Source organism: Anoplopoma fimbria, chromosome 15 (assembly GCF_027596085.1).
Source record: "Anoplopoma fimbria isolate UVic2021 breed Golden Eagle Sablefish chromosome 15, Afim_UVic_2022, whole genome shotgun sequence".
In the NCBI taxonomy this organism is placed as follows: domain Eukaryota; kingdom Metazoa; phylum Chordata; class Actinopteri; order Perciformes; family Anoplopomatidae; genus Anoplopoma; species Anoplopoma fimbria.
Window position 1 is genome coordinate 11,763,930 of NC_072463.1, and position 14,838 is coordinate 11,778,767.

General features: G+C 41.0%; 1 protein-coding gene across 1 annotated transcript in view; it reads right to left on the reverse strand.

Moving 5' to 3' along the window:
* Positions 1-988: 988 nt before the first annotated feature.
* The window catches only part of clmna (calmin a), a 43,160-nt gene continuing 29,310 nt past the window's right edge, over positions 989-14,838 (reverse strand). Inside the window, exons 3-13 of the mRNA XM_054614600.1 lie at positions 13,988-14,083; positions 13,794-13,877; positions 13,622-13,714; positions 10,979-11,172; positions 10,597-10,790; positions 10,042-10,124; positions 7,771-9,732; positions 4,575-4,753; positions 3,361-3,451; positions 3,219-3,280; positions 989-2,248 (exon numbers count right to left, since the gene is read on the reverse strand). Coding sequence (XP_054470575.1) covers positions 2,125-2,248; positions 3,219-3,280; positions 3,361-3,451; positions 4,575-4,753; positions 7,771-9,732; positions 10,042-10,124; positions 10,597-10,790; positions 10,979-11,172; positions 13,622-13,714; positions 13,794-13,877; positions 13,988-14,083 — 3,162 coding nt within the window. The 3' untranslated portion in view covers positions 989-2,124. The remainder of the gene's footprint in view (positions 2,249-3,218; positions 3,281-3,360; positions 3,452-4,574; positions 4,754-7,770; positions 9,733-10,041; positions 10,125-10,596; positions 10,791-10,978; positions 11,173-13,621; positions 13,715-13,793; positions 13,878-13,987; positions 14,084-14,838) is intronic.

Here is a 14,838-nt window from a genome sequence, read left to right on the forward strand (position 1 = left end):
CTAAGGTTTTTTCAAATAAGTCAATATGAAGAAAAAAGCCATTTGATGTTTGCAAGTCTGTCTCCCAGAAAGTACGTCTATATTCTAATTTACGAAAGAAAATACATATTTAAATGTACCTTTTTTTAATCCCCATAATGAGATTATTCATGAACAGATCTGAAAAGTATTAGCACATGTAATGTATCATGTCCTTAGATTTCCTACTAAGTACATTTACAAAAGTAATGTACTTGTACATGTACAATATTGATGTACTTTATGGTGTTCCAAAGATTGATTGACATCTGTCTTTTCCTGAAAGTAAACTGACTTTAACTGGTAAATGAGTATACTAGGAGAATTGGCATATAGTGTTAACTGAATGCTGTGAGCAAATGGTATGGAACTGGGACACAGCTGTAGTTCTCCAGGATAACAGCACACACAGCTGTGATATGATGCAGTGTGCTATAGAGATGAGCCAGTCGGTACCGAGCTGTAAGGAACGCTCCTCAGTCGCTGATGTGGAAGAATGATCGAATGAAGGATGTTCACTTTGTCGTAGCGCTTCATTACAGACAATGTTCAAAAATAACATTTATAGAAAGATATTTCATTGTAAAGCATTCTCTTTTCATTGACAGGCTCGGACAAGCATAGCTCAAATCACAATAAACATTTTCTTGGTCATAAAACTTTTAAAAACCCATAATGAGACACAAAATATTACAAATACATATTCTGCCTCAACTATTATACAATATAGAGCCGCTGGGGTGAAGCTTCGGTACAAGAGTTATACTAGACTTTCTACGTGTTAAAAACTAGATATCATTACTGGGCTTGTGGTGAGTTGTGTACTTTCCTTGTAATCACTTATACCACTATCTTTGGCAGTTTGTATTCTTTTTCAAAAAAGTGCAACAGATCAAAATTCCCCTTCATTAGTTATCTGTACAACAGTACAGATATACGAGCTGTATAAGCCTGGCTGTATCAGGAAAAACAATAACAATATATATATATATTGTTATTGTTTTTCCTGATACAGCTCCACAGTCTCCAGGTTTTATTCTCAGCTTAAAGTACTTTTACTTTTCACATCGTCTTAAATGGCTGTTCAGATAGGCAAACGGTGCGTCCATAAATCCATAGTATATATCTATCTCTATCTACAAATCAGAGTGCGCTGTACAGTCATGTTGTCTTACAATGTCAGCTCTGTGTTAACTACTAACTTCTATAGTGTCTTAGAAACAGAATATCAGGGCCACAGCCACAAGAGTCCCACATTTAAACTGTCACATTGTGAGAAGCACGGCAATGTTATGAGATGGAAGTTGTTATTTCGAGAAGAAGTTATAATGTTACATAAAGTCATAACTTTGTGAGTAAAAAGTAAATATTTAGAGAAAAAAGTCACAAAGTCACAAGAAAAACGTTCTGGGTCATTGGATATATTATAACTAAGATATTAATGTTTGTGTATATTTAAATAATAATTACATAAAAGGAATTGCACATTTATTTTAATAGCACTGATTTTTCCTCAAAATATTATGATTTGTCCTCATGAAATTCCAGCCTTGTAACAATACAAGTTTTTCTTTTAATGTGACTTTTTTTCTGCAAGTTTACAACTTCATTCTCAAAATAATATTTTTGCCCTCCAAATAGTACAGCTGTCAGACACATTAGGACTTTTTATCTTGTAAAATTACAATTGCATCTTTCCTCTGACTTCATTTTTCTGTAGCAGTGGCCCATATACATTGTCATACAGATTACTTCAAGCCACATCGAAAGCTAAAAAGCAAAAACCTAAGACAAAGCTCTTGTAGTAGAAATACACATCTCTTAAATGCCTTCACGTGGTCTGGAGTACAGTCAGTGTAATGAAGAGGAAAGAGGAGTGGCAGTTGAGCTGTGTGTGTGTGTGTGTGTGTGTGTGTGTGTGTGTGTGTGTGTGTGTGTGTGTGTGTGTGTGTGTGTGTGTGTGTGTGTGTGTGTGTGTGTTTGTGTGTGTGTGTGTGTGTATGTGCGTGTGTGTTTTGGTGGTGGTGCTTTAAATTTGTATTTATTTGACATAATTCTCTTTTTTACTAAGTGTGTGTATGTGTATGTGTGAGTGTGAGTGTGTGTTCAGGGGTGGAGGTTCAGCAGCAGGCTGGGCAGTGTCTTCAGGTCCATCTGGGGCAGCAGCCAGAAGCAGTAGAGCAGCAGCCAGAGCAGCAGCAGCACATAGAGCTCCCCACTCTCAGTGCACCTACACACACCAATACGGGGGGGGGGGGGGTCAAGATAAGGTCAGCAGAGTAGTAAAAATAACTGTATACAGATGATGGTGGCAAGCCGCACTGCAGCGACCAGGTTACAGTCATTCTCAGTCATAGAGGACAATATACATTACAATAAAAGTATTCATGGAACATTTACTGTTCTGATAGAGACCATTCCACAAACTTCTTAAGTCTGAAATCCAATCTTATCTCAATTTAGAATGGCATTTAGGATTTTTGGTCTTAAAGAGACGTGTTTCCTAACTGTATACAGAAAAAAAATAATCGTATCTTATAGGACATGTATTTAGCTTTTACAGAACCATCCTGAAGGGAATCCAAAATTAGGATGGCGTGTAGAGAGCCTGTCCTAAATTCAAAAGAACTTCCAAAAAATGGCTGCAGCCCTGTTGTTAGGACTGTAAGGCAATGACAATGAAGATGGGAAACAACATACCCAACACCAAACAACCAAAAACTAGCACATAGTGATTGAAGGGCTACTCAAACTGTATGACGATTTAAATGCTTTTTCATTGAGAATCTTTAGATTTCCCAGATCATGTATAACAGGTTATATATATTGACTGGCAAGACAAATCATAGCCGTTGATATTATGGTTTGTCCATCTCTAGTAACCCGAGGTACATTCTTAACCTAGATACAGGCATTACAGGACGGGTGGCGATTAAAGAATATGAATTACAGTTAGAGCTGGGCGTTCTAAAGTTAAGATAAGTCACCAGTATCTACAGCAGGACTCTCCTTTACCCCTCGTGTTACATAGAAATCCAGCTTTAGTGCTGTTTGTAAGTTGGGTTCAGTCTGTTCAAATACTAATACTCCAGCATGAGAAGAGGACTACTAGTCCACCACTATAGGTTGCAAGACCTTGCGACTAGTTAAACTGTTTTGTTGTGTAAACAAAACTAAAACAAGGAAGGCAAAGTTCTTACCAAATATCAGAGTCACCGTTGTCAGCTTTTCTGGTCGCTGCAGTCACAGCAGTCTGATTGTCCTGTGAAAATACAAAAACACTCTCAGTATTCAGTATCAGAGAGAAGATCAATCAGAAAGGAAGTGGAGCGTCAAACCGACCGTGGACTCAGTGAAGCGAGCCCCCTTTCTGTGACGGAGAACTGGAGGGATCTGGCTTTCATCCTGTCTGCTGGAACTTCTACTGTCACTCCTGGAAAGACAAAATCCATCAGTTTAGGTCTCCACAAGAGAGAGCAGAACCAGGGAGTACAGTGGTAAGCCGTTGGGACATCTTTGGGACCTTTTTCAAATAATAAAAGTAGGAAACCAAATCTTAAACCCTAGACCTGCTTTTAAAATAATTATTAGAAATTGGTGTCAGAAGACAAGTCAAAGGAAAGATGAGCTAAAAGAACAAATGGAGCAAATGAAAAGCAGCAAAGCAGCATTGAGGGTTTTGAAACATGATGGGCATGAATGCTGTTCTAAAAATACAAAAACAACATAGCTAATGAATACAGCTATGTATATATGTGTATCTATATGTAAATATGCTTGTTCATGGGTGAATTAAAACCAATGGCCCCTGGGCCCAAACATGCAAAAGGGCCTTTCCACTCCTACAGAAGAGCACCACACACACAGACTTTATGGTGTTTAGCCTCTTTTTGTTCGCGTCTCTCTTTGGTTTGGAGTCTCTGTGTGATCATTTTGTGTGTCTTTTGTAGTTTGTGTCATTTTTTAATTTGTTTTGGACGAGTAAACTGATGAAATTAGGAAAGAAAACATTACTGAAGTTCAGTGAAGTTTTGTTTTCCGCCTGACCAAAGCAGCAGCTCCCCCATGCATGCATCATTCCCTCTGAACCACTTGTTTGTAGGTTAACAATTAGACTCCCACATGGAACCACACTTAACAATGAAAACTTCTATAGAGCCAATTACAGAGTGCAAGTTGAACAGCTATTACTGAAAAGAATTGCAGCCCCTTAATACTAACAGATATGGGTTTTGATATCTGAAAGTCTGGAGGATCATAACTCTATTCCACTGCTGAACATGAACAGAATCCCGCTCTCTTGCATTAATGAGTTCATTTTACTTTAACGTTTTCCCCTTTCTTCAGTCCACAGTCTGTCAACCCTCATAAGGCCTGTCTCCATTCCCATCACCAGCCCACATAGATTACTTTGTCCGGTACATTTAAGGAAATATCTGAGCAAAGTGAGAGAGACCAGGTCAGACCAGCCCCGTCCATTGCCATAACACTGGTTTCCCCCAGGGTCCACAGTGTTCTCAGTGCACCAGGGAGCTGACTAAGAATAGAAAGCCTACCTCACGGGCTCTGTGTTTTCCCTGGCAGAGCCTGAGCTCTGCTGCTCGGCCTCGCTGAGATCACTGCCGTCTGCTGGAACATCACCGCCCCAGAGTCCTCCCGTCTTCTCCCCGGGCAACAGACAGGGTTCCTGGGATTCAGATGCTCTGTCAGTCTCCTGGTAGGTGTCTGTGGTTACCTAATAGGAGCCAGACAAGATGAGAGACAAAGCGTCCAGCAGCTTAGTAAGGTATAGGACATAAGGACATTTCAACAACTACTGGTCAAATTGCCAACAAGTCAACAACAATTAGTACGTTTCCATGCACAAAGACAAAGACGATGTTCCTACTGAGCTGTATACGTGGGTGATTAAAATTAATCTTCCACTTATATTCCTTTGACATGCAGCCGCGCACACACCCATTAACATAACAGGTGGTGGACTTGCTGGAGTGTGTAAACACAGCCGCCCTCTTTCATTCCTTTAACCACCTTATTGAAAAGGTTGGCGTATATCCGGGTATATATTATATTTGGATATTATATATATTATATTTGGATATTGCGCATATCCAAAAACCTATTGATTTCCAAGTCCTTAATGATGTTTTAAAATAGAGGTGTTTCTCCTCCCGACTAGAAATGTGGGCTTTTATTTTGGGCATGCATCTCTTCAAAGTGTTAGCTAGTTGGTTTGTTTACAACCAGTCTGCAACCTTGTGTACAACAAACAGAGCTTGCCGTAAAAAGGCAAGGGGCCCCGGGGCCACGTGGAGCAAACTGCCCCACTAACGCCAAGTGAGACGCATATTCCCAATGCGCTGTATACATATCCAAAGAATGCTCCTTCTCTGGCACCACATTCAGGTCCAAAATTCAAAGTGTAAAATAGAAAAACTTATTTTTAGTTACTGAGCTCATTCATGATCCGTAGAGGATAAACCCATTCATGTTGGGAACTATGTGAGCTTTCTTGTAGTGCCGACCTCAGGTCAAAATGTCAATGCAATAGATTACCATGTAATTCTACTGAATACATTCATGCTTCCCAGATGATAAACCCTTGCTCTAATAATGACCTCGTAACATTTTCTTTGGCTTCATCCTTAGGACAAACATGACATTTGTAGCCCTACTACTGATAAAGCTCTAAGAATAGCTAGATAAGCAGTGATTATCATAACGTCCAACACTTTCATATATTGAGGGATAACAAAAATGTTTTGCTCTAGAGGCTGCTTGGAGGGCTTTTAACTATTTAGGCCTCAGTGCTTAGAACGTCGTGTCTATTGGATTAAACCCTGACAATCCTCATTTTGCAAATTAATTCCATTTGGTCCCCGTTCTAACCCTCTAAACTCTTTGGACGGGCGACGAATCGAACAACCGACTTAGTTTGAAGCATATCGAGGACTCATTCTGGGTTAAAAACAAAAAAAAGGCAGAAAAGGTATATATCACAGAGTATCTAAATTTGGTCTGAAGCACATGTATTCACACAGCTATTCCTACAGTCCTTTGTAGACAAAACCCGGTAACTCGGACTGAGTGATAATCCCATATCATTTCTCATCATTTATGCATTTATGCGTATGGCAAACAAGTCCTCAGTCTCTCTGTTAAATTCTACCACAATCTATCACAGTGTGACATATTTAATATATGAACATATTGGTAGCTAACGTTTTCAGATAGTAGTCACTGTGGGTTTAACTCTGATTAATTCAGTTTTCCAATAAATAATTCAGATTAAAAGAGAACATTAGCGCGAGTGCATCACAGTGACAGGCTTCTAAGAGCATCAGAGGAACAGACTGTGGATGATGAATGTCAGCAGGTCATCTCGTCATTAGGTGAGATATTGTGGAAGTGTGACATGTCACATTGCTTCATGTTCCTGTTTGGGCAGTTGGACATTAGACACACACATACACAGACAGGCAGACTGACCGGAAGGCAGTGTTTGCTAAGATAACACTTAGACTGAACAAAAAACCCCCACAGCAAAGCCACCCAGAAGACTGTGTTGATATAAATATGATTTAATAAAGCAATTTATCAAGTAAAACTGCAAAACATTCACTCGTTCCAGGTTTTTTAATGTGAAGATGTAAACGTTTTCGTTGTTTTATGTTGATATTTGGGGCTTTGATTTTTGTTTAAAAATAAGCTATTTGAATATGTCATTATTGGTTAAAGTGTACTTGAAATATGATTAGCATAGCATAGATAATAATAATAATAAAAAAACAAAACTATATATATAGAGGAATATTAAATGATGACGAAAAAATCCATCAATCAAAAATGGAAAAAATCGCAGCTTCCTTTTTCAAGACTGAGGTAAAACTAAACTGAAACACTGTAGGTTCACATGCTGATGTTTATCAGCTATTGTTGACAATATTCACCCTCTTAGTTTATTGTATTGTCATGTAAACGTGCTTCTTAGTCGAGATGTTCCGTTACGTTTTTTTCCTTCCAGATAACGATTCTGATAGCTGAACTCGCGTATCGGAGCTGATGATGGAAGAAACAAACAACTGAGCCATCTCACTTCTTTCTCATCACTGTTGAGAGTTGCACATGTGCAGTACTGATCAATCAGGATGTAGGGATCGGGTAGTGAGTGACGGGAGTTGTTGGTCCTGTGTAGCATAAATCAGCTGATAAACGTTATACTTGATCGGTGTATAGACTCGCATACTCACAGCAAACATTTGAAGCTGTCTCGGAGGCATTTCTGATACTGGTAATTGTATCAGAAGAGCTCTACTTATAAACATTGAAGATAAAGTATGAACCCCCAGATTAACATTTTGACCTGCTGATGGCGCTTCATGAAATATCAGATGATCACCAAAGTTATTCCAATTCATCCGTTGGGAAACATACATTTCTGTACCAGATTTTATGTCAATTAATCAGCGTTGGTTGTTGAGAGATTCACTCAATCCAAAAATGTCAACTTTATGGTGGCGCAAAAAAAAAGTCACAGAGCATCTGTATAAGATTTCATGGCAAGAAATTTCAATCTGGACCAAAGTGTTGAATTGTCCAGCCGACCTAGCAACATTGCCGTCCCGAGATCCCCATTACTGATACATTTTTTTACCTGGAAATTGCAAAAACTGCCCTGCAGCTAAACTGAGCTCATTTGAAACCATAATGGTCTGATTGTACTGAGGCACTGCTGAAAAAACATACATTTACCTTGTGCTTCTCGGGTATCCAATCCACTCCATTCCTGTAGTCTTCACCCAGCAGGCTGAGGGGTTCGTCAGGTTGAGTCTCTGAAGCAGGCGCCGGCTCCAGAGCAGATACACTCAAAACTGAAGGCCAACTCTGCATTTCAGTATCAGGTGGCTCCACAAACATGGGCTCCTCTTTGTCAGGGTAGAACAGATCCATGGGTTCGATAGGGTCACCAACTGCATCCTCTGTGGGAGGACTTTGATCAAAGTCTGTATAAAACAAGTCTGTGTCTCTGGAGACACTAACTGGTTCATCAGATGAAATCTCTGTCGTCCCATTTGGTTTCAAGTTGACTGGATCTGATGGGTTCTGCTGTGTGGGAGCTGTGTCCTTGTCTGAAGAGGGGTCCTTGTGTCCATCGCATATTGCCATGTCATCTCTTGTGTCTGGCTCTCCTTTGTCTGAATTCAATGATCTGCTGGTGTCATGTTCATCCCCATGCCCGCTCTCTATGTCCCCTATTTGTTCTGAAGCTGTCGGTTTATCATTTTCTGGTACCAGACAGGAAGGAAGCTCAGCGTTCTCATTGGACTCACGGCTCAATTCGTGTGGATTTTGAGGGCAGTTGACATCCGTGTCAGCTCCCTCCGGCTGACGTTCCTCACCGTGCCCAGCATGATCTTGTCTTTCTGGGTCACATATTCCCTCTTCGTCCTGTTCTTCTGGCTCACTTGAAATAGAGATCAGAGGAACATTTATGCCCAGACTTGTTTTTGAAGCTCTGTCCTGGTTGGTTGGATGTGTGTATGCTAAAGTATCTGAGCTAAAGCTTTCTTGAGCATCTCGGTCATCTCCTAGAACTCCTTCACTAGCTCCATCTTGTGTTTCTATAACCTCGTCGCCCCTTTCCTTCAAAGTCCCAGACACCTCTCTTGACTCATTTTGACTTTCAGTTTGACCAGAAATTTGTCCTTTATGGTCCCCTACACCGCCAATGAAGTCCCCAGTGCTCTCTTCAACAATGGTTTGTTTGAGTAGCGACTGGTCAGATCGATCAGTTTCCTGGAGATTTTGCACACCTGAGCTGGTCACTTCCTCTGCATTACACAGACCCAAAGAAGGTCGTTCCTCTCTGCTCTGACTTGTATCCGTCTGTTCAGACTCTACTTCTTCTGTAATTTCAGCCTTGCTATAATCAGGTACCCGTTCTGGTGCCATGTCTTGATTGTACTTCTCAAGGTTTGCCTCTTTCCCTTTCACTACTTCCGGTTGCTTTGTCTCAAAATGCCATTGAATTTTCTCCTGGGTGCTTTCCACTGAGCTCAGTGAGTAAATCCCTTCATCGATATGTGACTCAGTAATGGACTGCTCATCGGGGGCTCTTTCCTCCATGGATAGGACACATCCTTCATCAAAAGTCGTGACCTCCACAGGGGTGGCACGATACACATCCCAGGCTGTTCCACTGTCACACAAAGAACTGTCACTTCGGCTTTCACAGAACTTCTCCGGCATCACCCCAAACTCGCTCTCCGCCCAGGAGTCTGGTGAGCTGATTGCTGAGTCGCCAATTACTGACTCCGTGGTTTCAGACTCGGGCACCGATGAGCCAGTGGGCGAGTGAGTGTAAGACAATTGTGGGGAGTTAGAGGATGAGACCTCACTGGCAGATCCCTTAGGTCCTTCAACCACACTGCTGGAGATGTCTTCTATGTGGGGGGGATCTGCTAAGATGTCTTCACTGGACCACGAGCGAGCTGCAGCCGGCCTGAAGGGGGGTGACATGGCGCTCCGGTCCTCTGACACAGAGGATATTAAGATTTTGGGTGGCGGTTGGGTACAGACCCTCTGGAACATGTAGGACCTCTCCTTCACTCTGCTTTGGTGGATGCTATTCCTTATGTGGTTGGAGTCACTGTCGCGGAAGTTGAGTCGGCCCATGGAGACACTTCTTTCGATCAGCTGGACGGGCTCCTCCGGCTGAGAGAGAAACACAGAAGATGGGAGAAATGTATCCGTGCTCACTATCAGAGATAAGTGTTTTGTCAAAATCTGACGTCAGACACATATCATCCGTGCTCATCATCGGGACGTGAAAACTAAACAACATGGAAATACAGAATACTCAACTAGGATTATTGTACCGCGAATAGAATTTTTGGCTGCGTGATCTTCACGTTCTGTGTGAAAGTTATGATGACAAATACAACAGTTCGAGAGGGTATATTGCAACTTAATCACAGGCAAGAAAGCCCCGGGTGTGTAAAGGCTTAAGGAAGGGATTCTTACTTCCTCTATGCCAGGGAAGTGCTCCAGGAACTGTGACACATACGTCATGATGGATTGCTGATCTGGTGCATTGATAGTCACATCTGAGCATGGGAAGAGAAACAATTTAGAATTACCACAGAAGCATTTTACATAACAGTGCTGGCAATTTTACATGGACAGGTCTGAAAAGAGCTGCAGGATATATTATTTCAGCATCAACATTTTGATGTGCACATACGCAACAGTCACATTGCACACACTACTTTGCTGCTCAGTACAAAAGGAAAACTTGTATAGTTTTCTAAGACTAATCAAGTGTAACCCATTAATACAAATGTAGGTTTTGATTGCATAAAAAAGTAACTTTTTTATTTATTCAGATTTCATGCATATGGTGGTCTAGGACACGCCACCAAATTTTCACCAGGACGGTGACAGTTTCCCAAAAATTTAAATAAATCACAATATATTGCCTTGTTTGCAGTATCACAAAATATTGTATCTTGATATACATTTTATTGCCAGAATCTTGCTAATTCACAGCCCTAGTAAAAATAGCTATTTTCTTGTTACCCTCAGGCTCCAGTAGGCGTGGGATACCCAGGCTGTAGTGGGCTATCCTGAAGCCGTCCTCCAGATTCTCCTTGGCGGTCCTCAGCAGTGCCTTCCTCATGTCCACCAGACTTGGGTCAATGGACTTAATGACAGCCAGGAAGGCCAGACCACTTGTCCAGCTCTTCCCAAAGTCATGCACTGCCACACTATACCTGTGACGGGACATATCAAGTGGTCAGGATCAGTCCAGAAAGACCACCAAACTTTTTCCCTTCTTACTGTCCATACCATATATTCACCAGAAATAAAACCAAACACGATACTAAGAAATTGTAACATTTTTTAACACTTTTAGGATTTTATTTAACAATCCTTATTGAAAACAGCAGATAACACTCACTTGCGTGTTCGCTTCTGCACCCACTGGAGCAGCTTTTTGATGGCCTTGCTGTGTTCCCGCATGGCCGTGGACGCCGACTGTCTCTCGTCTGATGGCGTGCTGCAGGACGTGTCGGAGTCAGAGCTGGTGGGGATGGAGGACAGGCTGGAACAGGAGGGGAACTGGCTCCTGATGTTCCCAGTGAGCTCCTTAATCTGGGAGGAGGCAGTGAGTCAGATTATATTACCTTCAGTCAGCAGTTTTATCCGTCCATTCAGCTGTTGAATATCAAAATTAAACCATGTTTCTGCTGCAGATTATTTACCAAGGTGCTTTATGCTGACAAAGTGCTATACATAGTTCCCTACTGAAGTGTGGGGTTGGCCCAGAAACATCAAACAGTGTTAAAAACTATCCCAGGTACAAAGTAGACTCTGTTCTGATTCAAGATTCTTGGACAAGACAACAAACAGGTAAAAGTCCCAGTCAATAACAGGATTTATTACTCCATGGTTACTGTGGCAACAATGACACATGACGTAATCAGTTCAACAGAAATACGTGAGAATCAAAGCCGTCATAACCCTCAGGGGATCAGTTGAGTCAAATTCATGATCAGTTTATTTGTCATGGTTAGTCCATGAAAACAGTTACGTAATGTCTTCAAAAGGAGCTTTCTAAAGTCTGAGAAAATAAATGGGATGATGTCAGTCTTCAGGAATACAAATTCATAACTGAAAGCCTGCATAACAGACATGTAACGAAAACCATTGGTGAAAAGCATGTGGTTTCTTGAACTTGTTGTCATGCAAGATACTTATATCTTTACACATCAAGTGGTTGAGTCCTAACAGGTTCATATCTGGAATCTTAAGATGTTAAAACAACATGTGGCAGAAGCAAACACTTTTCCTGTGGTTGAAAGGCAACAAGACCACTTTTATTGTATTTTAATGCAATAACATATCACTGAAGGACATCCCTGCCCTCCCTGTGATGCTTCTCTAGTTATTCCACAGCTAAACATTAAAGCTTAGCAACAGTGTCAGACAGGTACCTCAACGTGAACAGAAACCTGAACAGATGTGACTACATATGCCCACAGCGTAGACATGGGTCAATCCTTACATTCAAAAAGCGTTTGTTGGCCTGGCAGTGCCGACTAATGGCAAAGTACAAAACAATGAAGCACTGCAAATGAAATGGTTGGAAATGAACATTCACTATTCTGTCAAACTACTTCTTACAAAGTATGATATTAGCATGTCAAACTTGGCAGAGTTGGGGACTTGAGTGTGCAACTTGGGACTCCAGTCCACACAAAGAGACTCAGGACTTGACTTGAGACTTGTCCTTAAAAGACTTGAGACTAGACTGGAGATTTGGTACTTAAGATCTTTATCTAATCTTTTATCGCACTTACATGAATGAAAATGCCCCCCCCAAAAAAATGTCATTCTTCTCTTTATAAACATCTGGTACGCTTGGCCACAGATGTAAGCTAAACAAAGCTTGACTCTAGCTTGAGGACTTGAGACTTGAATTGGACTCTAGCTTAAAGACTTGAGACTTGACCTCTAGCTTAAAGACTTGAGACTAGACTTGACCTCTAGCTTAAAGACTTGAGACTTGACTTGGACTCTAGCTTAAAGACTTGAGACTAGACTTGGACTCTAGCTTAAAGACTTGAGACTAGAAAGCTAGCTAGCTTGAAAATTGACTTTGAGCATCTCTGCAACATGATGTCTCTCTTTGTATTTAACTTTTGGTTCTAACTGGGATCATTTCATTTCATCAGGACATTACTCATCAAAGACCAAAGACCTAACCTTGGTAAAATACACAGCTGATCCCATACTGGTTGCTAACCCACCAAGAAACAATGTACCTGAAAAAAATTGAATAAATAGTTCTGTTTTACTGTGTTATAAAGACTTGAAGAACAGAGATTATTTTTAGTCTATGATAAAAAATATATAATTATAATATTATTTCTTGTTTTCCTTTCAGTGTAAAGAAACATATTTAACAACACGTACACCTTTTGTTTGTTAATGGTATCTTAACTAACTAAAATTCTAACTAAGTTCTCTGTTCTCAGTTCACTAGCTAGCGAGCTGAACTGTCAAACAGTCAAGTTTCAATTTAGTAATTGGACTACGTGCAGTTGGAGCTCGATCAAGCATTGAACGACTCGGTGAACGAACCTTTTGATCAAATCTGTTTGTTGAACGGATTTTAGTGATTCGGTTCACTGAAAAAAAGTGCTTTTCCCATCAAGAAGACCAGTGGATCGTGTACATTATTACAATTCATACCAGGTCAGACCTGGCAGTGTAGACAGCTTCATAGAGCTCAGTGCCTTCAGAATGAGAGGACTGTCTGAGTGAACTGTACAGATAATTGTTTCCTCATGGTGTCTGTCCAAGGCACTGAACCGCAGTGTGGATTACATAAACCACGCAGTGAACTGCACTTTGATGGGCTTTTGTGAATGGAAAGTCCAAAGGCTGTGAAGCAGCCACTTCGTTTTTACACTTGACCTGATTTTGAGTAAAAAAAGAGGCAAAGGAAAGGAGGGAACTCAAAGTACGGAGGGGAAAGGATGAAGGGGCATTAAATGGGAGGATAGTTCAAGAGAATTGGCAGGGAGAATTAGATTACCTGGAAGAAGAGGATGATGTTCCAGATGAGTCCCAGGACGATGGAGGAGTTTCCATCAGCGACGTCGGCTGCATCGATACTGACCAGCTTTACCTGGGGACACACGTAGGCATGTGTCAATCAACACGTAGACATGTGTACATGTCTTTATGCTACCTGCTGGGACACTCACGTTTCTCTCCTCCAGGAAAGACAGGACCTTGGCAATGTTGTTGAGTCTGAAAATACGATGGGAGGACTTCTTGAACCCGTGAAGCTGGAGGATCATTAAGAAAGAGAAAAGTATTATTAAGCAATATAAAACTGCCGGCCAACACAACTCTTTATACCTGTACGGCTACAGCACTGTGCAGGTGTCACACTGACCAGCTTGCAGCCGGAGAGTTCCTCCAGCAGGGCCATGAGGATGTGTCCATCCTGTATGTCCCGGAAAAGGTCATGGACCTCAATGGGCGGGTCACACTGAAAATGGAGGAAAAGAATAATGGAAGAGAGAGGGAGAGGAAAGGAGAGAGGAGAGAATTAGAGCATCATGACTAGTCACATTATCAAATAGTAAATCAACGAAAAAAAATGATCTGCAACTCTTATGATCATTGAATAATTGTTTGTAATTTTCAAGCAAAAATGTCAAGTATTTGCTTTTTAAATTAGAGGATTTGATGTTTTTCTTCATCTTAAAGGAATATATTAATAATGAAAATAATTGTTAGTTGCAGCCCTTGCTAGAATATAGAATATTTCACAGAAATGGATACCATGACATACCATGGATTTTCAGAAGTTTTTTGACACCATTACCCTGTATATGTCTTGGACATTTGGATCTAAAACTGTAAATGCAACCAAGAGACATTCAAGATGGAGTCAAATCTGACAAAAGTGCAAATGCATCCATCTCAGAACCTAAAGGGCACAATCAGAGTAAAAATCCAACAGTGTGCCGCCGTTCCTCTCAAACACACCCTGGAGCTTTACAGGGAAACTATGTGGATGTCCAATCTGTGTTCATGGTAAATGTAGTCTACTGAAGCAACGAATTCCTCAGTGAATGCTATTTTGACACAGAAAGCTGAGTTAGCAGATGCAAAATTCTGTTGCTTTACCTGCTTCCATCGCTGTCATTTGAACTACAAACTATTTCCCTTATGGATTTCTCCAGGTAGCCAGAGGGCCAGAGGCTCTACAGTTTGCAGTTTGTGCACAAATAAATGCTG